Genomic DNA, 27,011 nt, shown 5'->3' on the forward strand with positions numbered 1-27,011 from the left:
ATCTCAGCCACCTCTCCTCTCGACGGACCATGAATTCTTCCACCCCGGGCAACGCCCCCCATCCATCTCGTCTGCCATGGTCAACAGTCCTGCATCGTACACTCAGGACACCAACGTCAACACCGACCATGAGGACCTGACGCAAGATTCTCATCCGCCCGGGTTAGTGAGATAGCCCTTGTGTGATTCCACTAGGCTCTCAGCCTACGTGGATAGCCGTGCCGCTCTACTGGATGGCGAGCTTCAGCAGAGGGTTCACTGCATGCAAGATCCATCTCGGTGCCTGTTGCCAGCAGGGTCTGGTGACAGGATCGGGGTCTTGTTGGCCGCGACGTTGGACAGCGTGCGAAAGCGCCCTGCCTCTGTTTGCCTCCGTTTTGCAAGACTCTCTGTGAGGCGTAGTCATCCGGTGCTGAGCGAAGGGGCTTTTCACTACGCCTTTGCAACTTCATCATCTTGATTCAATGTCCTGCATTCCGGCTACACGTGGATGCTTCCTCCCTCTCGAGTAGTGAACTGACGCGTTATAGACCGGGGCGGCAACCCCAACATGTCGATGACAACCATGACTTCGATGTGAGCAATGCAGGCAAAATCAACAAGAGTGAAAGCGAGGAACCAGCCATACCGAACGCGACGATACCTAGCTCCAGTAAACAGACGACAAAGGCCGATGAAATCAAAATACACTGCTCAAACAACACAGTCACTTGGAGGGATGAAGACGATGAAGTGCACCAGACTGACCATCTGGATCTCGAGATAAACATCGATACCACGGCCAACACAGCCTTTTTGCGGTTGTATGGCGACGTCTTCATCAAGTCCAGCAAGCCTCCCAATAGGCGAGCTATCTATGTGTATATTCGCCCTGAGATCATCAAATCCATCACCTATCAGAACGAGAACAATGTACGATCATTGGGTTTCTCATTGGGACTGGAACCTGACTTTGTTACGCCCAAGGACCCCATTGTTGCCAAGCCCAAGAGCAAAGCTTTATTGAATTCGATCGTGGCACTCTCTCAAGTGAAAAGTTTCACCGTCCGTCTCAACAGCTCCAATACGACTCCATCAGCCCAGTTGAAGAAAATCGCTTCCATTTTTTCGCCTCGCCCGAGCTGGAATGCCGCGCTTGGTGATCTCAGTGGGCTGTATACTGGTAAAGGGGGCCAAATGGCCAATGCAAGCACAGCGGCTGCGAGCACTCATGTGCAAGCAGAGTCCCCTCCGCCCTATATCCCTACATCTAGTAACGACCGTGTCTCCAGTACGCACACCCTACTTAACTATCTAATAACTCTAGACTTACTAACTGGTAATTTAAGAAAAACGCAAACTTGATATACCCCAAGCTGATGAAAACGGCTCTTCTACGAAGAACAGTGACATGCCACCCATTAACGCCATTCTCAATGACATGGAAAAACGTATCATGCACAGCATTAGACAGCTTGGAGAAAAGTTGCTTGATGTGGACGCCGGCTCTAATCATTGCCGCTATGGAACGGAAGAGAGAGAAGAATTGCTAGAAGAAGTTGCAACGCGTGTTGATGACGAACTAACGGATCTAAGGATCCAGTCAACTGATGTGATTGAAGAAGTTAAAGACGAGGTTGATCGCATGTTGAATCAAGTAGATGATGACGCAAAGGAGAGGATAGAGCTGCTAGAGAGCGAACTCGAAGGCAGGATGAAGCATATAGCAGAAGAGGCGGCAGAAAAGTACGTGAAAGACACGCTACTGAATGCGAGTTGGCGAATGGATGGCACCATGTCCTTGCAGAGGCAAATGTAGGCCACTCACTGCCATTGTCACCATTGCACAAGCTGCTAGCTCATCTCTATCGAATCATGACGTTGGCTATGACTCGGATGCTATAATATTCAATGTTTAATACATACCCTACCTAATATTAACATCATTGTACTAACATGACCTGAGCTATCCTCTTAATCTCTCAAGTTTACCATCCTGTAACCCTCTTCTCCATGGCCACGTCGTGCCCTTGCTCTCCTTCGCCAGTAATATACTCCTGCATAAAAGACGCCTGCAGCACCAAATATCGATCCGCCCATGACACCTACCGAGCTAGTACTTGTGCTTCGACTCCCCGATGTTGATGATGGTGGCGGGGATGGAGACGGAGGCTTTAGGGTGATTATACCGCTTTCTACAGTGGCAGGTTTGCCTCCGTTTTGGAGATCGATGACAATGGTTGAACCGAGGACATCGCCGGAAGATGACACAGCGGCTGCACCGACGTATCGACGAGTAGTGTTTTGGCTTGATAGGGAGATGGCGGTTTCGAAGCCATCGCGGGGAGATTCGGCAATGAGGTTTGTGTGGCTGTTGATGCTGCTGTGATCATTCGAAGCAAACTATTGGAGTTAGCATTTTGTATAAGACTGAATACAGTATTTGAAGGATAAGAGAGATGCTTACTATAGCCCATGAGGCAACTTCTGTTGCACCATTCCACGAAACGTAGACGGTGGCATTGAGGGTGCTGTTATTCGGTGCATCAGCGGCCACACTTGGTGGCCATGAAGGGTTCCCTTTCCAATCTCCTTTATTGACTCTGTAGGCAAACATGTCCGGCAATGGCTCTCCGCCGATTGCGCCTCTCTGGAAGTCCATAACCGGTGTGCCGTCGCTGGTGTATTCGACAAAGCCGGGGTAGTATCCCCATCCCGTCATGATGTTTCCACTGTCCAGAGTTTGATAGCCTCCCATGGCGCCGGAGTCGATGTTTTCCGGATGGAAGAATTCGCTGACTACCCTTGCAGTGCGGAGGACTTGGTTGACGGCGATGCGGAGAGCACGGGTTTGGCATTTCCCTTGACAAGGACCGCTGTATTCGCCATGGTTGTCGAAGAGGGTGATGTGAGTCTCGTCTGTGATGTTGTATGATGGAATGATGCGGGCGTCGTGCTGCCAGCTGATGTTTGTGGCTGCGCCGTTGGAGAGGTCGGTGAATTGGTTTTGTCTGCCGCCGAGGATCCAGATTGGGTGGCCGTCCTTGCCGTGGATGAGGGTGAGGATGGACATGTGGCGGCTGGAGACGAGATAGTTGCCGTCTTGAGTCTAAAAGTGAGTGTTGTTAGCGATGGGTGTTTGCTGAGGAAGATGGGTATCTAGCTTGCCTTTTCGATTGAGTTGATGTGGAAAAAATCGAAGCCAGAATCTTCGCTAACGCCGTAATCTGCGTTGTATGAAGCATATGAACTATCAATATTGAAGAACTTTGAAGCTTGCCAGTCGAAGATTAACTCATTCGTTGCTGCATCAACTTCCTGGAAGCCGCTGTCCATGAGGAGCGCATTTTCAGGACCTCCCACAGAGCGGCAGTCGAAAGGGATATTAAAGTATGTTGAGAAGATGATGGTTCCGCTTTGGGTGACGCTGAGTTCATGCATATCGGCACGGGCGTCGTTGAGTCCTTGGGCAGTGACGTTGTACTTGAGATTGTAGTTTTCATCGAAGAAGAGACAGTTTCCATTGGCGTGGCCACGGGTATGGCCGCCCTCCCAAAAAGCAAAATAACGAGTGCCATTAATAACATGTACGTTTGAAGTATACGTATTCTCATATTTCTGATCGGCATATACGAGACTCATATCACGGGCATCGAAAATCATGGGGCCGGCTTTGTTCTCCCCGTAGACTGTTCCGAAGAAGATGAAGGATGCATTGTCGACTTGATCCTGCTCCCATTTGTTTACAAGAAAGACCGGAGCAATGATGTCAGAAGAGCGGAATGTTTGGCTAGGAAAACCTTTGTCTGTGTCGGCAAGTGTTGTAAAGTCGGTGGCATTGGTGATGAGTGGGACGTCGGCCAGAGTAGAGTGAGCGAAGAGAAGCGCAGTTGCGCTGATAATTGAAGAAAAGTGCATTGTATAAGGCGTGAATGCCGGTAGATGAAAGAGTATCGAAACGATATGGCGTTTTTACAGTAACGATAGGCAATTGGTCTCAGAAAAGGAACTCATTGCAATAGTGTTGCTAAAGAAGGGCTGTAGTTGGATTATTCGAAGCTTTTTAGAAAGCGTAAAGGGTGAGGCCAGACAAAACACGGAATGACAACGAAATTAACAACGAAATAGGATGAGAAAGAAAATTATTATAATTGGAATACAGACTATCTAATTGAGCGAATCGATTTGTTTAAAAATATTGGAACCGTGTAGTCGCAAATCGTCATACGCGGCCACGGCCCCTTTTTGAATCCACTTGCTTCAACTTCTGGCTCTGCTCCATCAATGATCGACATTTACACGCACCAAAAAATAGCAGATGTTGAAGAACAAAAGTAGTGGGCTTATCAGTATAGAGAAAGCTCAACAGACGCTATTCAGCTATTTCATGGACCGTTTTCTACGCGGGTGATCTTTCACGGAACTGGATCGAGATGTGGAAGGTCGAGATATTGGGTGGCTGTTGATCTTGGTTAAGCGGCCTTGGAAGGCTGGGAAAGAAGATTATATATGCAATGGATGAGCGAATGAGGATGATTACTAGTAGCATGTTGAATGAAGATGAGAATTGCCAAGACGATGGGCGTTGACGATCGGTCTGGTCTGAAACAAGACATGGGTTGGTATTTTGGCGAGGTGCCGATGAGCCGCGGAATGGATGGAAGTTCTAGATTGATGATAGGGATGTTTTACGTGGAAAAGATGCAGTTTGTTTTCAGGCTGAATCGCTATACTATTTCCTATAGACTGCAGATGGCTTCTGGATAAGATGGATGGATGTACCAGTCTCAGTTGTCAGGGTTCCCAAGGAGAGCGATGCTGATCTCCAAATGCCCATCACGCCCAACGACAGGAGACTAGAAATAGCTACAAAGACTCCTTCACCTTTGATCAACCTGTTAAATGGAGGATTTATTTAATGTTTCTTTTCCAATATTAACAGTACAGCAGAAAATGCCTTTTGCCTGTAAATTATAGATAGGTAATGCACAAAAAAAAAAAAAAAAAAATGAAGCCGAAGTATCGGAGCTGCTCGGCTCCGCAGTGGGTCGCCGCTTGCGTGGACGTTGCAGGCAATTTCTTCGCCCCCGACGATCCGTTGCCTAGAAGCGATATTCCGAAGGCTTGTACTGAGAACCAGATGGCTAAGAAAATGAGCTGGATTAAACATGTATTGAACAATTCATTACAAGGTTACTATATAAACCATTATATAAACGATGTGAGTCGTGAGATGCGTGTATATATCTCCCTATTCCCCTTTTTAACCACCATTCCCAATGTTTCCCCCCACTTAAGGCCAGAGATTATTCATCGTGGTATTGTTATAAAAGTTAAATGGGTTCATCTCGAGGTTCAATTAGAATCTCATTGACGGCAACGTGCTCCGGCTGGCACACAGCATACACAATCGACCGCGCCACATCCTCCGGATCAAGAATCTTTGCCCCCGACGGCTCGCCGTACTTCTTGACAGCCTCGGCATCAGTCGACATGCCGAGAAGATCCGTGGCAGTGTTACCGGGCTGGATCGAAGTCACGCGGAGACCAGACCCGGCCGTCTCGACGCGCAGAGCTTGCAGCGTAGCTTCGACGAAGAACTTGCTGGCCGAGTACACGCCGAGTCCGGGGAACACCTTGCGGCCTGCATCTGAAGAAATGGCGACGACGTGGCCGACCTTTCTCTCCAGCATGCCGGGTACCGTGGCGGCGAGGCAGTTCAGGATGCCCTTGCAGTTGACGTCGACAGTGCGCTCCCATTGATCCGTCTGGACGTTGGCCATCATGGTGTAGTACATGACGCCGGCGCAGCACACGATGATGTCGACGGGGCCGAGCTTCTCCGTGGTTTCACGGACGAGGGCATCGACTTGGTCTTTCTTTGCAACGTCCGTCTTGTGGATCAGGACTTTACCGCGGCTGTTGCTGAGGATCTTGGCCTTGATACTCTCGAGGGCTTCGGTGCGTCGCGCTGCAAGAGCTACTGATGCACCCTCCATAGCTAGACCAGCGGCGACTGCGGCCCCGATACCTGAAGAGGCACCTGTGACGATGGCAACCTTGCCGGCGAGACGCCCCTTTTTGATGTTAGAGACTGCTCCGTTGGTTTTGAGTCGACGAGGAGGCTTGGGAAGCCAGCCCCTGGCGTAAAAGTGCCGTGTATACGTCTCGAGAAGGGCCGCGTTGATCTTAATCCGCTCGATTCCGTACAAGTCTAGTGTAGGTTGCGTAGCACCGTCCTTGAGAACAATGGCGCCTTGCAGTGAATCGGCGGTGGGCATTCCTCCGCGTAGAATATCAACAGTGAAGGGCTCGTCTCCTCCGCGAGACCCTCGCTTCTCGTTCCAGAGTTCTACCCATTCGTCCCATGGGAGGCGACCCGTTTCGTAACCTAGTTCAGCGAGTGAATCGAAGAGATTTGCGGCTTTGATCGGGCTGGGATCACCAAGATGATACACGAGTTGATCTCCTTGCGTGTGATCGGCTAATGTGATGATGGCATTGCTCACAAAGTCGACGGGAGTCATTTCAACGACCCAGTTGGCGACATCTGGGGCTTGGCCAAGCTGAAGTGATTCGATAAAGAGGGCATTGAGGAGATCATAAGTGTTGGCAGCACCGGTGACACTGTGGCCGCTGATGGTTCCAGGCCGGTAGATCTTGACCGGGATGCCTCTCTTGCTGGCTTCCATCACGAGCTTCTCTGCAACCCATTTAGTCTGACCGTAGCCGTCTTGAAGCTTGGTGGGCACGTCATCAAAGTCAATCATGGCATCCTCGGACCAGCCCTCGATTGATGGTGGCAGCACGCCGTTAGTCGAAATGTGGTGAAGAGTAGCACCGCCACGCGCGGCAAGGCGAAGAATCTCCCTCGTGCCACCCACGTTGGCAGTCCTCAGAGCGGCATAAGGGTAGACCAAGTTGACAGTGGCTGCAGCGTGGACAATCACTTGAGGACGAGCTGCGAGCTCTTCAAAGGCCTCTGGTGACAGACCAAGACGGCTTCTAGCCAGGTTTCCTGGGACAATCTCCATACGGTCTAGCATGGAGTCGCTCCAGATGCCTAGGTCGATGAGGTTCTTGCGGATTCGTGCTGTGCCGGCTGGACGGCAGTCTTCGTTGGGCTCTGTGAATCGCACCATGCACAGGATAGTTGCCGAGGTGTGTTCAATGAGATATTTGAGAAGGAATGCTCCAAGGTAACCGGTAGATCCAGTGAGGAGGATTGTTTCAGCGTCACTGAGGCGCTGCATTTGCGTGCCTGGAATAGCTTGAATATCCTCTGGAAGCACAGCGTCAGCTCGAAGGACAGCTGGTAGTTCTGCTTGAACTTCTTCGGTGTGGCCATCGCGAGCAGCTTTGACAGCTTCTAGGTGTCCCTCTAGAGTGGGAGTACCTGCCAACGGACCCAAGGGAACGGGGAACCCAAATGCTTTGGTGAGTCTGCTGGCAAGGTCTGCCAGAATCAGAGAGTGGCCGCCCAGATCGAAGAAGTCGTGCTTGGGCGTGATGCTTGAGATAGGGAGATTGAGAGCCGCAGCCCATATCTTAATAATCGTATCCATCTTGATAGTGACGTTTCTCTCCGTCTTTGCTGTTTGTACGGGAGTTTTCGGCCTAGGAGGAGGTGGCAGAGCTTTGAGATTGGTCTTGCCAGAGACGGCATGCGTAGGCAGCTCCTTAAGCTCAACCCACAGAGGGGGAATCATGTAATGTGCAAGATGGGCTGAGAGCGCTCGTCGAGCAACTGGGCTGTGGCCGGCCTCGTCAATGACAACAATCGTCCGGCCTGGATTCTGTTCAGTGTCCGGGACGATGTAAGCCACGAGCTGTTTCTGCAGGCCTTCTCCATGGGCGACGACGGCACAATCTCGTACGGCTAGGTGCTTCACAATGGTAGTCTCGACGGCTCCTGGCTGAACGGTGTAGCCGCGGGTCTTGATCATGCCACCCACTCGGCCGGTGATCTCAAGGAGGCCAGATGGAAGCATCCGCGCCATGTCTCCCGTGCGGTACATCCGAGCACCCTCTTTCTTCTCAAACGGATCCATCTGGAAAGCAATGGCAGTGGTTTCTGGGAGGTTGAGGTACTCTCTAGCTAACAAATCGCCACCAACAAAGAGCTCGCCGCTGACACCTGCGTCCAACCTGTTTCCAGCCTCGTCCAAGATGTAAATGTGCTCAGGGTCTACAGGCGGTCCGACGGGACAGACGCGAGATTCGTAGTCGACAAATGTCTTGATGTCGCCCACGGCTATTTCGTGTGTCTCGCTGGCGCTGTAGACGTTGAGGAGGCGAGTGTTGGGGAGAGCGTTGCAGGCTCGACGAACGAGATCTGTCGTGACCACCTCGCCGTTCAGCCACAATGACCTCAGCTCAGGAAGCTTCTCACCAAGGTTTGGATGTCGTGAGAGGACGGTGGTCAGCAGGGTGGGGGTCATGAGGGTGTCTGTGATACGTCTGGCAGCAAGAAACTCGACGAGGCCGATGGGGTCGTAGCTTGCGTTGTCGGGAACGGCAACTGTTGTGGCACCTCGGATCAAGGGGCGCAGCATTTCCCAGACGAAGAACACGTTGCATGCAACACGGTCTCCTGGTTGGAGATCACTTGTGCGGAATCTCAAGTCGTAGCTGAGAACAGGAGCTCTGTGAGGGTTTGCAATTCCCTTGGGCTTGCCAGTGGTTCCTGATGAGTACGACACAAAGGCCAGGCGATCCAAGTCGTCACTTGCAGGCAGAGGCTCCCTCGTCTCGACCACGACAGGGGCGGCATGTCCGTTGGTGGTTGGCTCAGGTTGGTCGATGATAATTGTAGCAACACCAGGCTTGATGCTGGCAGCATGAGCCTTTTGTGTTATGATGACAGTTGGCTTAGCATCGTCGATGACATCGTTGAGGAGGCCCGTGGGATAGGCCAACTCCAGCACGAGAAAGGCTCCTCCAGCTCGGAGAGCAGCAAGAGACGCAATGACATTGTCTGCGCTTCGTCCCATCAACACGCCAACTAGATCATCACGGCCAACTCCATACTGGCGCAGGCGATCAGCCAAAGACCAGGTCAGGCTATCGAGTTCCGCATAGGTGAGAGTCCGGCTCTCGTCCTCCAGGGCGATGGCATCTGGCGTAGCTTGAGCCTGTTGCTCGAACAAGGCCGCCAGATCCTTCGTTGTGTCAATGATGCTCATCTTGGAAGTTTGGCGAAAGGCTGATGAAGAGAAACGGCGCCAATGCTTCACAAGTGTTGACACAGAGTCCAAACGGTGGTCTGAGAAATGAACAGCCAAAAGTCTTTCCGTCTGTATGCTCAAAATATCATGAAACGCTTCTTAAGTATCAATTGGCCCTTCAATTCGCGTATGTGTTGCCGCCCAGCAGGCCAAATTGGGCGCAATTGGGGGTTTCAATGCTGGAGGTGGGATTTCAGTCTTTTGGCCCACTTGAATGTCCCTAGCGTGGCGAGTTTTCTCCGGTCTCGACCTTGAAAGATTAGCTTGCAGTATGCAATGAAACTGTGATAGGCGAGGGAGAGGCGGTGCAACGTCTGCGGTGCGAGGAAAAAAGCCAAAAAGCAGAAAGAAACAAAAGGGACTGAGGCTATAGCCGGCAAACTGTGCTGACCTTGTTCAATAGGCTGTATTCACTCAACAGCTGGTCAATTCCACAAGCTAAATCTCTTGTCGTGGGGCCTTATCGAGCTGGCGATCTCTGGATGCGATGCTGTGATTGGTCTGACATGTGAAAAATGCCTGGAGTTGTTGTTCCACATCAAGTTTAGCTGCGTGAATCCACAGACGGCTCGGGGTCGCGTGCCTTTTGCTTTTCTAGAGGTTGTCTTCTTTTCTCACGTTTTTCTTATCAGTGGCTGTAGAATGACGGGTAGGTAATATCATGCTTAGTGAACTTTTATTGAGAGTTTTGCTGTGTGCTGTTCTAAGCAGCCATGCTTATTCAAAGCCTTATCATCTGCCGCTCTTCTCCTTATTTGAACGACATGAAAATGTGAAGCACTTGTGAGATGTTACATCTGGGTCAAAGCGTGGGGTATACCGTCTTGAGTTTAGCTCTGTGTCCTTTCAACACTTTGTTTGATTGCCCAACAAAACACAATACGAACGCGAAAGGCTCTGACATGTGATTGCGGGCAAGCGTGGGGAAGCATGAAGCATTAATATTCCGCAAGAGACTGATTGGAAGCTTGGCATATTTAATCTCGCATTTTTCTGTTTCTGCGATTCAATCCCATCAAACGTTTAGCCAGTGTGATGAAGATGAGCCACGTCCATATGTGCGTCTTCAACACATGCATACAATTCATACATGAGAGTTGAAGTCAGGTCAGTCAAAAGACTCGATTCATTTGCGCATCGTCCACAGCTTCACAATACCAAGATGACATGACGTTGCAGAAAATGGGGTATCAATTACTACCTAGACTAGATCATGACACTCGTACAAGACAAAATAAATAAAAATACAACAATTAACCGCTTATTTTCACACACGCATAGTTTACTCCGAACGACCCAACCAACTCCTCTTCCATCATCATCATCAGCTTACGCATCAGATCGGCCCTTGGAAATGTCCACCTCGGACACTGGTATCCACTTGGTCCTGTAGACAATCTTGTGTCCGACATAGAGAACAATGAAGAGGATGAGACTGACGTAGGCCGCAAAGAAGGAGCTAGTGTCCCAGTCGATGAAGACGGTGAAGCCGTTGGTGAACAGGATCAGGACGTTGAAGAAGAAGCCAAACCATGAAAGGTAAGGCTGGAAAGGAGCCTTGTACGGGAGCTCGTCACGGGGGATGTTTTGGTACTTGAGCACATTCATGAAGCGGATGTGGCACAGGTTGATGAGCGCCCAGCTGATGAAGCCGGCAACGGCCGTGATGTTCAGCAGCCAGTTGAACACGGTCGTTCCGTTGTTGGACAGGTTGAGGAAGGCCAGCAGACCAAAAGCAGAGCAGGCCGCAACAGCGTAGTAAGGGGTTCCATACTTGTTGACGCGCTTGAAGAAGGCGGGCGCGTGGCCCTCTCCAGCCATGGCGACCAAGATACGGCTGCTGGAGTAGATGTCAGAGTTGGCAGCAGACAAGACGGCAGTCAGCAGAACGGCGTTGATGATGGAAGGGAGCGCCTGGATGCCGGCGAGTTTGGCAACAATGACGAGAGGCGAGGCAGAGGCGTTGGTCGATCCGTTTTGGAGGTCGGGGTTGTCATAGGGCACGTTGATGCCGACGAAGAAGACGGTGCAGTTGAAGAGCAGGAAGACGGCCCAAAAGGTCCAGCGGATGGCCGTGGGGATGGCCTTGCGCGGGTCAGCCGTCTCACCGGCTCCAATGACGACCAGCTCCGTGCCCTGGAAACTGAAGCCGGCCGTGACGAGCACCGTCCAGAATCCGACAAACTGGCCAATCTTGCCATCGACCAAGTACGGAGCAAACGCACCGGGCTCTCTCCAGTACTTGAAGCCAATGTAGCCCTGGTCACCAACACCGGCGTTGACGCAGATGCCAAAGATGACGAAGCCGATAATGGTAATGACCTTGATGCTAGACAGGTATGCCTCCATCTCTCCAAAGACAAACGTTGGCAGGAACTGGGCGGCGGTAAAGACAACCCAGAAAATGGCGATCCAGACACCAATGCTGACGGACTCGGTCCAGTACTGGATGATGAGACCACTGGCAGTCAGTTCGAGGCCGATGGTGATGACCCAACTGAACCAATAGATCCAACCCATGGCAAAACCAAGAGTAGGATCCATGAAGCGCGAAGCATACACGGTAAAGGCACCCGTGACGGGGATGTATGACGCCATCTCTCCCAGCGCGACCATGATGGAGTACACGACTGATCCGAGGAACAAGAAGGAGATGAAGAGAGAACCAGGTCCAGCCTTGGACAGGGCACCGCCAATACCCAGGAACAGACCAGTTCCAAGAGCAGCACCAATAGCGATGAACTGCAGGTGGCGAGAGTGCAGCTCACGCTTCAGGCCCTCATCGGACTGGCCCGTCGCGAGGTCGGTGCCCGGAACATCGCCTGAGCTTTTGTCGTTGATGCCCTGGATGTATTTCTCGTCGGTCATGAGCGGGCCCACGGGAGAAGTAGTCGCGGTCGCATCGCCAGCGGCCATCTTTTCGTTTCTTTTCTTTGCTCCAGAAGCCGGAAGGGAGCAAAAAAAAGATGGGAATTGAGTCAGAGGCGGAGCACTGAAGATCGATCAGAGAGGTATGGCGGGAACAAGAGCGAAGGCGAAGGGGACACAGGAAGAGCCACACCCGCTTGTATATATCACAACACCACACAAGGGAAGCAGACAGCAGACAAGGGGGAGTGAAAACAAGGTCGGGCAGGCTGAACTTTATTGTCTTAGAAGGTCGTATTTGGCGTTTCCAAACTCGACACATCAACGTTACTACTGCTACACTACACTACCGCCGTCCAGCTTATCATTCTGGCGAGACCCTCACTTTTGCCCCATATAAGACCCATCAACTGATGAAGAGTTTGATGGGGCTAAACCAGTCTCGGCACAGGTAACGCCGTGATAGCCAGAGGGAAAACAACCTGACTGAGTGTAGAATTAAAAGGGCCTTTGAACTGCGTCATTTCCAAGGCGCTCTTTGACCCCCCCAAAGGTTGAGGCAAATCGCCATATCCGGCCTCGACGCCGTCCATCCTCGAGCTGCCTCGTCTCATCAAAACATCCGACGAGCCTAACAAAGGAGGTGTAATCCAAAGGGCGCAGAAGCTGAATCCCTGAGCGAGCTACGACTTTCTGTGCATCCTTCTAGCGGCTTTCTCTAGCGCTTGGCCTTCACTTTGTGGCTGCGAAAAGACGCGCATCTCGGTCGGCATTGCCGCGGAAATGCGACCCAGGTCCAATCGCTGGCCGCGACGAAGCGTAAAATCGGGGCAAGATTTCTTGGGAGGCGAATGGGAAATTTTTTCTTTCCATCTTCCTTGGTTTCTTGCTTATTAGCCACCACTCGCTAGGGGAGAAAAAAAAAAAAACCAAGAGGCGGGACAACGGGAGAGATCTCGGCGTCTTTGGTGGTTTGATGGAACTAATCTTGTTCCTCGATGCGGACGCCCGCCGGAGGACACCGTACATACGAGGGACGGCTACCCGTATGGCTAACACTTGGCTAACACTTGGCTACTCCGTATACTCCATATGACTCCGTAGGTAACGATAATCAAGACTGTTTTTTCTCCTTCTTGCAGCGGCTAGCAAGCATTGAGGCTCCGACTGCGGGCGATGTGACGCTGAGTCGACGGGGGTGTTGCTCCATTCTGTGTTTCTGCGCCGACGCAAGCCATGGGGGATACATGTGTTCATTAATAACAGGTGATACGCATGGCAAACTTGGCCAGAGGGACAAAACATCCTGGCTACTTGGTTTACGCTACGACGTGATTACGACTGACTGGTGTAGCACTACGGACGTGATATCAGACACTAGCCGGGTCATAGTCGTAGTCGTAGTAGAGGAATAGTAAGACTGGACATACCATACGAACAGAGAGCATCAAATGGCCATCCGTATGAATCAGGTCGCAACTCCACACACCAGGTCCACTCCGCTCCCGCCTGTCGACCAAATAACGAAACGCGATAGCTGATACGCCCTCTATCCGGCGCAACTATTACGTACTGAACTCGTCTCCCCATGGGCAGTCCTTCCCTTTCCCCAGGTCTGCAACCGGTGATCGAGCACGCATCAAGGATATACATGTGCTTCCTCTCCACATTGCGCTCATCCCGGGGCTGAGATGCATCGGCTTGTGGATATTGTTACCAAGAGAAATGGACACCGGGCGAGGATGTTCGGTTTCTAATGTGGTATTAGGTGCTGACTGACCTCGTGAGGCACCACCTCTTTTTGGGCTTGCCACTTTTTTGCTGGTGTCTTACAGTACTCCGTATGCATATCATTGGAACTGGCAGCACCGAGGAAAGCCGGCCCTTGGGTGGGCTGATTGGGCTGTTTACAGGCCCGAATCGGAGGTTAATGCAATCTTACATTCGGAAGTTCCATTTGGGCCGCTGGAAGCGATGAGCTGACACTCGAGAAGTCGGGTGTGGAGACGGACGCTAGATGGCATTGCAACGCCCTCCGTAGTCGGTGTGCACTGTCTGTACTCACACACAGAGTCTCTACTGAGTCATGATTCGTGTAAGACGGTGGAGGAAGTGGTTGGTCTATGCGTTTCCAATGTCTAGTCGTGACTATTTGGTTGCGATTACATGTAGTTACGTGATGGTCACAGCAGATAAAGCACTATTTCACAAACTTTCCCTCTGAGCCTTCTAAGCTTTTGAGATATGTAATCTATCGACCGATGGGAATGCCGAGGTATCGCAGCTTGGATTGACCTAGATGACATGTGTTGATGGCCAGTGCTCAAGGCCCTTGTAAACTTGATCAAAATGGAAGCTTTATCCGTGCGTTGGAATTCAACGGACGGGCAAACTGAGTTGATGGTGCTGGCCTGGCCCTCAGGACGATCCAGAATGAAGTGGTCCCAGGAAACATGCCTTGGACCGAGCGCTGAAGAGTGGAACTATTTCAATATTTGCAATGCGTTTCATCATTTTCATTGGAGAGGTTTGTTCACCGTCTTTGTGTATTACGGTAAGTAAAGCTTACAATGTCTCGTATTCGAGGTTTGATAGACTTGGCATATACCTTCGTTTTCTCAGATGGCCCCATAAGTGTTAAGCGTATCATATGAGGGTATCGGGAAGTTCTCGTGAGCCAGATCTTGAAGAAAGAAAAACAATAGAGAATACCACGCGCCGTGACAGTTGAAGCACTTAGCTTTACGCCCTTCGGAAGACATACCTCTCGATGCAGTCACAGGGTATGTCGAGACTTGGGATAGTGGCTATGGGACAACATGTCAAAAAAAGTACCGATAGAACGTTGCCTTTCGCTGCTCATCTTCTCATGCAGTTGATATCTAGTAAAACAACAAGCTGTTTAGAATTGGAATGAAGTTGTTTTAACCTCATGATAATGACGCCCTTTGCTCTGACCCTGGTGATGGCAATTAGCCGATGGGCGTGAGTTAGCGCGACGTAGACAGTATTGGCTGGATCCGGGAATGGCGTCATGTGGTGGATCGAGCGGGTGGCTTCCGCAAACCTGGGGTTGAGACCCACGAGCTGACTATTGGTGGCCGATGGTCCGAAGAAAGGGTTCATCTTTTAAAAAGACAATGTGACGATGAAAGAAAGGTTAAATGTTTGCTTTGGGCCATTATTACGGGATCACCATCATCAAGTATCTGATTATAGGCATGATATAAGGGATGAAAAGCGTGAGAGATGTGATTATAAGCAAGTGTCAATGACGCCCTTTATGGCATGATTTGAGCTTCATTTGTCATCATGTGCTACGTGAAGCAAAGCAATGAAAATGGCGGCAATTTGCAAAGAATGGTGTACCAAGATTTGAGAAGCAACAGTATAGGTTAATGCGGTAGTGTTAACTTGAAGGCATGATGTTAAGCCTGTCTCTAAACCAGACTTAGCTGAGAAAGGAAGATGTCGTTGCGATGTGTAGTTGGGCGTAATATTGTATTGGTGAAAGGTCTCAGTTATCTATCAAAACGTCGGGGGCCGGACTTCCTATATATCACAATCTACGAGATCCACAGACAGATCGGTCAGGGATACCCTGCAACAACAGATGCACCAACCAATCCAAAGATATGAGGTTTGGCATAGTAAGGGATGATAAAGGTCATTTTATTACAAGCATGGTCTTACTAACATCCCATTGTTTTGAGAATAGATCCAATCTGGGCGGTAATATGGCCGACGTTGCTAACCTTTGCATAGCCAAATGAGCAGGGGCCGTTAGCTGACACGAGGGATCCGGAATAAAACTTCAGTCCGCGTAACCAAGCGTGCTACTTACATCATCAACGGTATCTGACAGATTATCTGAAAAATCTTTTTGAACATACGCCAGGAGAAATGTGACGACGAGTTTCCGGACAAGTGTTGGTCTAATAAAAGTTGAGCTACCAATATTCCTCGCCTCGCTTTAGAACCGCTACAAAAGCCCTCACAGGGTTTTGCTCTGGGAAAGCAGTCAAGTACTGAAGAGGACACAATGAAATGTTTATCGAAGCAATGGAGGATCATGTGAGGGAATTCAAGGATTCGGTTCACAACATCGAGACAGTCTGCTCTATCACACACCTCCCCACAACCAAATCCAACACTAATGATAAGACTATCATCCCATGTGATGTTTCTATTTGTACTACGGAGTACTACTACCAACATGGACGTATGTGCGACCAGCCAGTGTGTCCTGTTGTCACCCTAGCAGTGCATTTGGAGATTATGCACATACCCTCACAGCAGCAGCCCCTTTGACCTGCAGCGTACCGAAAACCCTTGAAGTCCTATTTATAATCTGACAATTCTGATTAACATGGCACAGCTTTTCATCTCATACCCATAATTATCTGGTACGAGCACATGTACGCTTTGGCCACGAGGAGCGGCTGCATGCAGAATAAAAGGTACGTGCCACCAACACAAACATCGAAAGGGATGATCCTCCAGCTAAGGGGCCGGCGCGGTCCAAGCGTACATGAGGCCAACCCTCATCACACAAAATGTCGAATATTTAAATTTATGCCTCAAAATTGACCTTCTCAGCCTAGCAGTACCTACAGGATGTGATTCTCCCGTCCTCTCATTGGTGGATTCGTGCATTTCATGTCAGCCCCCATGTGGCCATCAAGGTTCTCACCACCTCAGCTTTGGACTTTTGCGTAACCATCAAGGTTCTCAGCCGCAAATGCCGACCATAGAGAAGAAAGTCAATGAAGAGGGTAAAAAAAGAGGAGATTCCATTTCCATCATAGCATCACAGCACGCAATTTGCAGTGGAGAATTCAATCAAAATCCCACTCTCGCGTGTGTTCAAGTCTCTTATCTCTGCACGTTGTGTCTCAGTTTAACAGCGGAGACAGCCGCCAACTCGTCTTGAAAAAAATCAAAATAGAACAGCCAAAGTCAAAGGATCCAACAACTCAGACAAGTGTCTCACTCAGGTACGTTTGATTTGTTTCTCACTGCAAAATTCTCCTTGCATTTGCTTAGCCCGACTCCCTACCGACTCCCTACCGCCCAACACGTTCAAGAGGAGGTCTGTGATGGTCTTCGGTGTGTCCTAGTTCGGCCAACCACTGGCCATCATGGTTCTCGTGCTACATAAGAATCAAGCAAAATTCGGCATCCAACCATCCGTGCGCCTCCAATAGTGTCTTGGAGAATCCCAAAGGAATCCACATCTGACAGGGGGACTCGAAGCTTTTTCGGCTGAGGCCCGTTTGTCGGCCAGCCTCGTCGCTGGTATGCAGGACTCGGAGGGTCTGCTCAGGTTGAATTTTTGATTCTTGCTACTGATCCGCTCGTTGTCTGGATGAGGATCCGCTGGAACGTGTTGGGTGGTTCACATTGTGGCTGCCTTCAAATACTCTTGCATCCCACCATCTTTCCTCCCCTGTTCTCTCACTCTCCTTGTCAAGAATCTTTCAAGACTCACCATATTGGTTTAGCACTTCAAATGCTAGCAACCAGCATCATGGCGGACGCAGATTTCAATCCTGACTCTGTCAACCTCACAGCTATTGTTGCTGAAGATGGAGACATTAGAGACATCATCTGCTTTCTCAATGCTGGCGACAACGACTACAATGGACAGCTTGGTGCACGTGTTTCGGCTCTATTCGTCATCCTTGTCATTTCGTCGGCAGCCACCCTGTTCCCCGTCCTGGCCACTCGTGTCCGACGTCTACGAATCCCTCTCTATGTCTATCTCTTTGCCCGATACTTTGGCTCCGGAGTCATCATTGCTACTGCCTTCATCCATCTCCTCGACCCTGCCTATGAGGAGATTGGACCGGCTAGCTGCGTCGGCCTGACTAGTGGCTGGGCTGAATACACCTGGCCCCCTGCACTGGCTCTGACTTCGGCCATGCTCATCTTCCTGCTGGATTTCTTGGCCGAGTACTACGTCGAGAGGAAGTACAAGCTGGCACATGTCGAAGTCGAGGGCACAATTACGTCGGATCCTACTGTTCCTCATAGTCATCAAGGACATCAAGGACTTCACTCGGCTGACCAGGACGGCCCAATTCCTCCTCTCAACCAGAAGCCTGAAGAGCACAGCCACGCTTCTAGCGATAAGTTCCCTTCCAGCGATAATCTCGATGTGGAAGAGCTCAAGCACATTGATGGCGAGTCTAAGGAATCCGTCATGGGCTTCGAGTCTCAGATCGCTGCATTCTTGATTCTCGAATTCGGTGTCATCTTCCACAGTGTCATCATTGGTCTCAACCTCGGCGTCGTCGGCGAAGAGTTCAAGACCTTGTACCCTGTCATCGTCTTCCACCAAGCCTTCGAGGGTCTGGGTATTGGCGCCCGCCTGAGTGTCATTCCCTTCCCCAAGCGCTTCAGATGGATGCCCTGGGCTCTCTGCCTGGCCTACGGCTTGACAACCCCTATCGCTATTGCCATTGGCCTCGGTGTGCGAACTACCTACAACAGTGGTTCCTTCACTGCCAATGTCGTGTCTGGTGTCCTCGACGCTATTTCTGCCGGTATCCTCATCTACACCGGTTTCGTCGAGATGATTGCGCGCGACTTCCTCTTCAACCCTCACCGCACGCAGGATAAGAAGCGACTGACATTCATGCTGGTCTCTCTCTACCTCGGAATCATCATCATGGCCCTGCTGGGTAAGTGGGCTTAAGGACGACAAGTAGGGGAACGTGTAGGATACGGGTTTGAGATATATAAAAAAAAGGGAGACAAGGAAACGGAAAAGATACCCGGGCGGACCATTAGAATGCGCGCATGCGCATGTTCATACAGAATCTGTGAGATACGCATCTACATATGAATGCATTCTTAGAATGCAATAGGACACTACGAACATTAGAATGCTTTGGAACTTGAGTAATGCACACAATGTTTTTGTTCCCCTTTTTTTTTTTTTAAATTCTTACATACAATGTGCTACGACAACACTTCCTAAATTGTGTAAATAAGCTTCGCTCCGCTAACCTTGTCGTTGCGCAACTCGTTCAAGCCCACCAAAACTCCCTCGAGGCCGCTGCCACCGCGGTTAACATCAATCTTGGCCGGCTTGGCCTTGCCCTCTCTGAAGAGTTGCTCAGATAAGTCTCTCCACTCCTTTGCGAACTCGTTATCTTCCTGGCTACCGGGAAATTCTTTGCCGTATCTGTTGAGGGGCTGTCCCGTGATTGAATAGGCGAGAGTGCTGGACGACTCGATCTTGGGGTTAATGCGGTTGATGACATCCGGGTCCACGGGGAGGAGCAAGCCTAGCTTTCCGCCCTTGTCTGAGATGGCCGCTGCGCAGATCTTGGCTGAGGGTTCGAGAGAGATGCAGTCCCAGGCGTGTGTCAGCTCGCCGCCGGCAGCAGCGATAATGTCGTCGACAACGGTGGGTGATTTGTAGTCGAAGACGGCGTCAGCTCCCAGAGACTTGAGGTAGTCGAAGTTGTGGGGGCTGGATGTGGTGATGACTTTGTATCCGGCCAGCTTGGCGAACTGGATTCCTAGAAGACCCGACGCGGTGCTGCCGCCGTAGATGAGAATTGGTTCGGGCGTCGCGACGGGATCTGATGGAAGCTGAAGGCCTAGGTTCTGGAACAGACCTTGGCCCTAAAGAAGTCGGAAGACATTAGCAACGTGTGATGACAAGTCGTGTCACCATGTCTTAACTTACGACTGTGAAGATTGATACTCCAAGGGACGCTCCCTCCTCATCGCTCAAAGGGTTGTGAAATTGGACATCTGCCTGGGCGATGACATACTCGCCAAAGGCACCATCTTCCTTTTCAAGAATGTTCCTGAGAGTAGAGCGTTAGGTAATCCAGACCATTGAAGAAAAAAGAGCTTCCCAACATGGGAAGAATTGAATGTTGGAAAAAAGCTTACGCTCCGGGAACAAATCCAGCAATGCGATCGCCAACCTTGAAGTTGGTAACTCCGGCACCAACAGCCACAACTTCGCCCGAATAGTCGCATCCAGTCCTTACACCGTTAGTCTTGGAGTCATCGGTGTCGATGTACTTCCAGTCCGTGGGATTGATGGCAACGGCCTTTGTTTTGACTAGCACATGGCCGTCTCGAAGCTTGGGAAGCGGCACCTCGTCGATAACGGCGACGCCAGTGTCTTGTTTCACCACAGCCCTAGCAGTCTGAGGAAGAGCCATTGCGAGATGAGTAAGGCGATTGATGTAATATGCAATACAGCAGGAAGAGAGATTGATAAAATGAGTATGACGGGAAGTGCTGACAGATGATTGTTTCTCGAAGGGTTATGCAATGCGGTTGTACTTATAGATCCAGTAGTGTGTGCGGATAGTCCCGTTGAAGAAATGCATGCTGACTTTTGCGGTGGATCACTAATACTACTTGTTCAAACAACATTGGACAAGTGTTGATTGCGTCACCGTTAGTTAGAGGGCAAAAATAAAACGTAGTCTGCATTTCTAAGCGCCGAGGAAGCGAAGGGCTAGCACGATTAGGAAGCCAAAAACTCTATACTGGACACGCAGCATTGAGAACGACCAACATGATGGGACCTCTAGACCCTTTGATCGGCGTTGATCGGACCGCTGTCTCAATTGGGTAAACTCGACTCAACCAATAAGAAGATGGCGCTAACAACATGACTAAATGCCGAGAGCTCTATTATGCATTGAAAGATCGTATGACCGATGCTAGGAACGCCCAGGCGGAGATAACTTGGACTCTCGAGACTAAAGACCAAATTTGGGGTTGATAATGCGGTTGAGTTCTCTTCGGCGATGAATAATGGACGGTGCACAGAAATAGACGATGACAAATGACAAGGTCGAAGACATTATTAAGTTGTCAGAACACAATAGGTCAGTTAGTTTACAAATCGCGGCCTACTTTCGGCAACTCGGCTGAAAATGGCACAACTCATTGAGGGGTTACGGCCAACTAATACCGTTGCCGAATATTTGTTTACTATCGGTATGGAGTATCTGTTATTGTCGTATAAACCGTAAACCTCCGTTCAAGTTTTCTCCGCACGAGCGATAGCTTCTTCATTAACTTCCGGAGCAAGGAAGCCCATGGCCAGCGCTTGATACTAACGTCAGTAATCAATGTCATACTGCATATAGCCGCGCTGTAAGAACCTAAGCGGAGTGCTAATCGCCCTACGACCTCTGTCGATATTTAATCGGTCTGGTTCCCATCTGAGTGCCATCTATTTCATAGTTACTTGTATTTTGGATGAGACTGCATGTGGCACCTCCTTGCTGCATTGTCATCTCGGCGTCATGATGAGGCCAATGCGGTCCGCCAAGTCCCGCTTATTACCCTACCCAGAAGCTTGTGCGCCATTGGGCTGAATGAATTGAGACTTTTACATAAGCAGACGTCTATCTATGAAGAGGGAAGTTGTTCTATTGCTAATATACACAAAAAATGAGTATCGAGACTCAAGAAGGGCGAAAGAGATCATGGCCCTTGAAGTGCGCGATTCATGGACGAAAAAACTGTACTGTAGCCCCACTAGCTCGGCTAGAGTGCAATTGTTCCTTTACTGCATCTTCAAGGGTCTGGATTCGCCGTATAAACATGACAGCGTACGCGGCTGATATTGGTTAGTTTGTGGGATGCCCGTATGGCATCGGCAGTTGATTTGTGACCATATACAGTTACAGGCTCCATGGAAACAGCATATGTACATATGTGTTTTGGAGCAAAAAAATGGCGTACAATAAGCACGCATGCCCATCCATGTGCTCACCATCAAAATCGTGAAATGTCTCGCCCAAACACCCAAGACACGAACCAGTACACAGGCACCATCAGCTTATTCCGCACACTCATGCTTCTCGTCAGATAGGCTCCTCGCCATACAATCCAGGCAACCCATCCGCGTAGCTCGTCGGCAGAGCTCTGGTGTATCGCCTTCCACCCGCCGAGGTACGTCAACGTGCCCCAGTTGCGGAACTTGAAGGGTTTCCAAGTGTTGCTGACGTCGGTAGGGGTCGGAGAAGTTTGGATGCTTTTGTTGAGTTGCTTTGCGAGATGTCCTGCTTGCTGAGAGGCTACTTGTGCTGTTTTGGGCAGTGACCGGTCATTGTCCATCACGGCGCAATCGCCAATTACAAAGACATCCGGTAGGACGGCATCTGCTGTTTTAATGGAACTATCGTGGTCATTGGTTATACGAGCACGAAGATAACGGTCTGTGACGATGCCGCCCGTCTTTTGATCCTTGAGGAGACGGTGTTGCTCGGCTTTGCCTTGCCCCGACTCAGAGCCGTCGTGGATGGCAAACTCTTTTCCCACCACCTGCTCGACAAATGGGTTCTGCATCAACCCGGTACTCCAGACCACTAATCCGGCGTTGACCTCTTCGTCGCCATACTCTTTGATCTTGATGCTGAGACCGCCGTGTGCTCGTCCAAGATCTCCGTCAGCGACTCTTACACGCTCGAGATGGTGCTCTGTCCGGACTTGGATTCCCTGTCGTGCAAAATGTTCCATGGCATAGTTTGCCAGCGCTTGATCGAACATGGGTAGCACTTTAGGCGCGATATCATAAACAGTGATACGCACTAGCGGTATCAGCTCTGGATACATAGCTTTCAGGTCCTCATGTATCAGGTCGTGTAGCTCTGCAGCGAACTCAATTCCTGTTGGGCCGCCACCCACGATGACGAAGTGAAGTAGGGATCGTTTGTCTTCCTCAGAGAGCGGGTTCGTCGCTCCACTGCCGTCTTTGTTGTCCAGACGAGACGGATACGAGCATTGCTCGAAGAGAGAGAGCACCCGAAGCCGGATGCGTCGCGCATCACCTACATCGCGCAGGAAGTGTGCGTGTTCTCGAACGCCTTGGATACCAAAAGTCTGACTATAGGCGCCGACTGCAATGACGAGCTTGTCGTATTCGACGTCGAATAACTCCCCTCGAAGCGGCTGGCTTGGATTTGGTGATGTCGAGGGTGGCATAGCATCCGGAAGAGGGTCAACAGCATTAGCCTCGACACGAACAACTTTGCGAGAAAAGTCCACCTCGTCGGCCCATCCTTGATGGAAGCGTACGCCTCCTGGTAGACGGCGGACAGGTTCAAGGACGGCTCGGAATTCCAGGGTACCAACTGATGTCGAAGCCAGCAGCGGCGTGAAGACAAAGTAACTACGAGGTGAGATGACAATCCGCTCGTACTTGGACGGGTCGAGGGTGCGAGAAAAGGTATATCCTGCCCATCCGGAGCCCAATATCACAACCCGCTGCCTCCTAGCGTCTGCGATGAAACCAGCGTTAGTAAAGATTATGAAGTTCTCGAAGAACTAGAGCTATCCCCCCTGGGAGTGAGCCACCTTTATTCGACTTTGATAAGCTGCTATAACAGCCATTGATGATTTGGGGAAGACGTTTCTGGCCTCTACCGGGCTTGGCCCGGCATAGCGAGCATGTGAATACGCGTGGGTTCGGCATGTGTCGCATAGAGGCACTAGCAACTATTTTGAACTTCGGAACAAGCAATCGCAACCGCCAAGTTACGATAAAGCAATTGACAATTATAGAACCAGGTACATGAAGAAGACTGGAAAACTAGAATTGGTTTTTAAACTATCGCGTCAGGGTGATGCTGACGTGGCGTCACCTGGCATTTCTTTTATACGTGTATGCCAATTTTCATAAAATTGAGTCATAACAAGCTGAATTTGCCTCAGGTTGAGGAATCAAGAGTCGCCTTCTGGTCTGGACTCGAAGTTGATTACATATTCACACATAGGTAGCTTCGTCTAGGGTTACCTTCGGGAGTGATGCACTCCCTGTCTATGCAGGTACAAGACTTTAATTCATATACACTACCATGATCGTAGGGCTAAGTATTGCACGAGAGCAGATCCCTCGAGATGCTCTCCCTTGTTTGAGCTCTCAACAGCCAGCCTCGCCGGTATTCTCGAATCGGAGTAGCGCAAACCGGATCTTTTCAGCTCTTCCGTGAATTTGTCGTGCTATCTAAACAACTGTGGGGGTACGTGGATAAAACGGGAATCAACATAACCCGAGATACGACCCGTTAATCCCGGCAATTGTGCAATAGCTGTTTCCGACGGCACTCATAGCGGCGAGACGACCGTGTAGGACACATGACGATCTCTCCGTCACCGGGTATTTCTGTATCGTTATCCCTGCATATCTACAGTACGAGTATCTGCAGTTATTTCTGCCGTTATGTACATACATGCCCTCCCTCTCTCCCCACACTTTGTGATACGCGGGGGCGAACATGTTTCCCGTACGCTTGTTCGACGTCCCACGCCTTCTCCTCATTGAATCAACCCGACATCCAATAGACAAATCAAGATTGCCTTGCGAAGTCCCCTCTTCGGTTGTAGTGCAGTGCGCTAATGCCACCGTTAATTGCCTGATTGCCATTCGTTGTCGTGTGACTTGCTGTGCATCTATCAGTAGCACGCAAAGCCCATCTTGCCATGTCTTATCTTCTTGCTGCGAGATCAACCACCATCCTTGATAAGTACAGGGGTGTATCTGTGAGGAGAGGGCGGGGTTCGGCACAGATGCAAGACAATGTATCAGATAGGAAGTAGGATAGATCGGCCAACCTTCTCATAGGCCTTCCCTTCTCTACTCTTAAGTTCCGAATTTCCGTAGTAGGAATCCAATCTATGTTCTTTACATCTCCTCATCGCAAGCTCCAAAATGACTGGTGAAACGGTGGAAAAGAAAGAGAATCTCGGCCTGGAGCAAACCCCAACGCTGGGGGTAGCTGAGAAGGGAGAGATTGTTGAGATTGATGCCGATGAAGCTCTCAATGCCGTTGCCGGCTTGGATACGGCCGCCTTGCAAATTGATGAGGAGACGGAGCGGCGTTTGTTGCGCAAGATTGACTGGAATCTCATGCCTGTGAGTAGCAGTGTCATATATCTGGAGTTCATTTTACACCAGTATATTAATTACATACATATCGCAGCTCATGTGTATTGTTTACGGCCTCAACTACCTTGATAGTAATGCCTGCCTACCTTGCTTGAAGAACGGGAGGCAGCATCTGACCTTTGATAGAAACCACACTGTCGTACGCGAGCATCATGGGTCTGAAAGATGACCTCAAACTTGTTGGCGATAACTATCAGTGGCTGTCAAGTTTGTTCTACTTCGGTAAGCAGACCATCTTCTTTCTTTTTGAGGAACAAGTTGACTTATGCGACATGAAGGGTATCTTGGTTGGGAATTTCCCACAAATCGCCTATTGCAACGACTTCCTTTGGCCAAATACTCCGCCTTCAACATCATCATGTGGGGAATTGTCCTTTCTCTTTTTGCCACTACAGAGAATTTCGGAGGAGCTGTTGTCATTCGCCTCTTTTTGGGAATATTTGAGGCTGCTGTGACTCCTGGGTTCGCTTTGTTTGTATCCCAAGTAAGTGATAATGTCAAGTCGCTCAATCCAAGAAAATGATAAGTACTAATTTTATTTTCTAGTGGTATACTAAAAAGGAACAAGGCCTTCGAACCGGCATCTGGTTCAGTTTCAATGGCTGGGTATGTTGGCTTATCGCATTCGACAAGGCAAAAAATGCTGATCCCATTATAGGCTCAGATCTTTGGTGGTTTGGTAGCGTATGGCTTCGCTCACGGCGCCTCGACCTATGGCTTCTCAATCGCCCCGTGGAAGGCAATTTTCGTCTTTACCGGAGTGTTGACCAGCACCGTTGGAATAATCTTCCTCTTCATCATGCCTGATAATCAGCTCAACGCTAGATTCCTTACCAAAGAAGAGCGAGTATTGGCTATTCAACGAATCAAGGTTAACGAGCAGGGAATTGGAAACAAACACTTCAAGTGGTATCAAGTCAAGGAAGCCCTGCTAGATCCCGCCATCTGGGGTTTTGTTTTCTATGCTCTCGTCGCCGACATTCCGAACGGCGGCATCTCCAACTTCTTCAGCCAACTTATTGTCTCATTTGGCTATACGCCCCAGCAGAGTCTACTCTATGGAACTCCTGGCGGAGCTGTCGAGGTTGTCTCCCTGTTGCTCTGCGGATATTTGGGTGATCGTCTGGGAAGCCGTATCTTGGTGTGCATGTCAGGTCTTGTCGTGGCCATGATTGGAGTGATTATGATTGTTGCCATTCCACTGGATAAGCCTGCTGGTCGACTGGCCGGATACTATCTCACTCAGGTAAGTAATCAGGCAAGATGAAGGTGATTCTTAACAGGTGACTGATGATTATTAGGCGAGCCCGACTCCGTTTGTTGCGCTGTTATCGTTGATATCCACCAATGTCGCTGGTGAGTCTCATGGTATCCGAAGCTTCTCATCTGCATGCTAATACATGAACAGGGTGGACTAAAAAGACAACCGTAGCAGCAATGTATCTAGTTGCATACTGTGTCGGAAACATTATCGGTAAAAAGCCGTGCATCAAATGTTTTATTGCTTACTCTTATTGACTTCTATCTAGGACCCCAAACCTTCCGCCCATCGGATGCACCCGAGTATCGACCAGCCGAGATTACCATCCTGGTGTGCTGGGCGGCCTGCCTTGTGGATCTTGTGTTCATTTGGTGGTACTATCGTCGACAGAATCTCAAAAAGAGTCTCTTGCGGGCGGATCCGTCTTATAACAGGATTGAGAATCAAGAATTCCTTGACATGACGGATAAGGAGAACCCGGAATTCAATTATTCTCTATAAATGATATTTGTATTGAGATAACAGGCATATTGCTAGTTTTAGGAGTGAAATAATGAGAATCTGTGCCACCAACGCTAGCGCTTTATGTCATTCCATTTCTCGTGAACAAAAACTCACTACTATTTATGTTTTGAAGGCGATTTGTGATCAAAATCGCTGTTGACGGCTCTTGTTAAATCCGGAAGGCTGCAATATTGGTTTTCGGCCATCTCAAATTTAAGTTAAGTCCGGAAGG

General features: G+C 49.9%; 9 protein-coding genes across 9 annotated transcripts; 3 read left to right on the plus strand and 6 right to left on the minus strand.

Moving 5' to 3' along the window:
- Positions 1 to 76: 76 nt before the first annotated feature.
- Positions 77 to 1,798, plus strand: M431DRAFT_478259 (hypothetical protein; the record flags this gene model as incomplete). The annotated part of the gene is made up of 3 exons (XM_024915655.1): positions 77 to 162; positions 531 to 1,270; positions 1,329 to 1,798. The coding sequence occupies 3 exons, from the start codon at positions 77 to 79 to the stop codon at positions 1,796 to 1,798; spliced, it is 1,296 nt and encodes a 431-aa protein (XP_024778821.1).
- Positions 1,799 to 1,953: 155 nt separating this feature from the next.
- On the minus strand, positions 1,954 to 4,155 carry M431DRAFT_544402 (hypothetical protein; the record flags this gene model as incomplete). The annotated part of the gene is made up of 3 exons (XM_024921162.1): positions 3,295 to 4,155; positions 2,447 to 3,088; positions 1,954 to 2,382 (listed from the first exon to the last, which is right to left on the minus strand). Exons 1-3 carry the CDS (start codon positions 3,895 to 3,897, stop codon positions 1,954 to 1,956), a joined length of 1,674 nt encoding a protein of 557 aa, XP_024778822.1. The 5' UTR covers positions 3,898 to 4,155.
- A 980-nt stretch (positions 4,156 to 5,135) lies between these two features.
- On the minus strand, positions 5,136 to 9,522 carry M431DRAFT_504102 (hypothetical protein). Its single transcript, XM_024918410.1, has one exon. It carries the CDS (start codon positions 9,162 to 9,164, stop codon positions 5,313 to 5,315), a length of 3,852 nt encoding a protein of 1,283 aa, XP_024778823.1. The 5' UTR covers positions 9,165 to 9,522; the 3' UTR covers positions 5,136 to 5,312.
- An 856-nt stretch (positions 9,523 to 10,378) lies between these two features.
- Positions 10,379 to 12,408, minus strand: M431DRAFT_504105 (hypothetical protein). Its single transcript, XM_024918411.1, has one exon. It carries the CDS (start codon positions 12,120 to 12,122, stop codon positions 10,536 to 10,538), a length of 1,587 nt encoding a protein of 528 aa, XP_024778824.1. The 5' UTR covers positions 12,123 to 12,408; the 3' UTR covers positions 10,379 to 10,535.
- Positions 12,110 to 12,981, minus strand: M431DRAFT_504107 (hypothetical protein). Its single transcript, XM_024918412.1, has one exon. It carries the CDS (start codon positions 12,665 to 12,667, stop codon positions 12,506 to 12,508), a length of 162 nt encoding a protein of 53 aa, XP_024778825.1. The 5' UTR covers positions 12,668 to 12,981; the 3' UTR covers positions 12,110 to 12,505.
- A 3,140-nt stretch (positions 12,982 to 16,121) lies between these two features.
- M431DRAFT_478263 (hypothetical protein) lies at positions 16,122 to 18,774 on the plus strand (the record flags this gene model as incomplete). The annotated part of the gene is made up of 6 exons (XM_024915656.1): positions 16,122 to 16,296; positions 16,453 to 16,534; positions 16,674 to 16,934; positions 16,982 to 17,071; positions 17,121 to 17,166; positions 17,362 to 18,774. The coding sequence occupies 6 exons, from the start codon at positions 16,122 to 16,124 to the stop codon at positions 18,772 to 18,774; spliced, it is 2,067 nt and encodes a 688-aa protein (XP_024778826.1).
- Positions 18,775 to 19,055: 281 nt separating this feature from the next.
- Positions 19,056 to 20,266, minus strand: M431DRAFT_75778 (hypothetical protein; the record flags this gene model as incomplete). The annotated part of the gene is made up of 3 exons (XM_024922388.1): positions 19,056 to 19,712; positions 19,777 to 19,900; positions 19,989 to 20,266. The coding sequence occupies 3 exons, from the start codon at positions 20,264 to 20,266 to the stop codon at positions 19,056 to 19,058; spliced, it is 1,059 nt and encodes a 352-aa protein (XP_024778827.1).
- Positions 20,267 to 21,842: 1,576 nt separating this feature from the next.
- Positions 21,843 to 23,541, minus strand: M431DRAFT_490769 (hypothetical protein; the record flags this gene model as incomplete). Its single annotated transcript, XM_024916835.1, has 2 exons — positions 21,843 to 23,347; positions 23,424 to 23,541. The coding sequence occupies 2 exons, from the start codon at positions 23,539 to 23,541 to the stop codon at positions 21,843 to 21,845; spliced, it is 1,623 nt and encodes a 540-aa protein (XP_024778828.1).
- A 1,236-nt stretch (positions 23,542 to 24,777) lies between these two features.
- M431DRAFT_76207 (hypothetical protein) lies at positions 24,778 to 26,776 on the plus strand (the record flags this gene model as incomplete). The annotated part of the gene is made up of 9 exons (XM_024922439.1): positions 24,778 to 24,981; positions 25,049 to 25,085; positions 25,141 to 25,236; positions 25,293 to 25,498; positions 25,561 to 25,620; positions 25,673 to 26,260; positions 26,316 to 26,370; positions 26,423 to 26,488; positions 26,544 to 26,776. 9 exons carry the CDS (start codon positions 24,778 to 24,780, stop codon positions 26,774 to 26,776), a joined length of 1,545 nt encoding a protein of 514 aa, XP_024778829.1.
- Between the last annotated feature and the right edge of the window lie 235 nt (positions 26,777 to 27,011).

This window comes from Trichoderma harzianum, assembly GCF_003025095.1.
Source record: "Trichoderma harzianum CBS 226.95 unplaced genomic scaffold M431scaffold_2, whole genome shotgun sequence".
In the NCBI taxonomy this organism is placed as follows: Eukaryota; Fungi; Ascomycota; class Sordariomycetes; order Hypocreales; family Hypocreaceae; genus Trichoderma; species Trichoderma harzianum.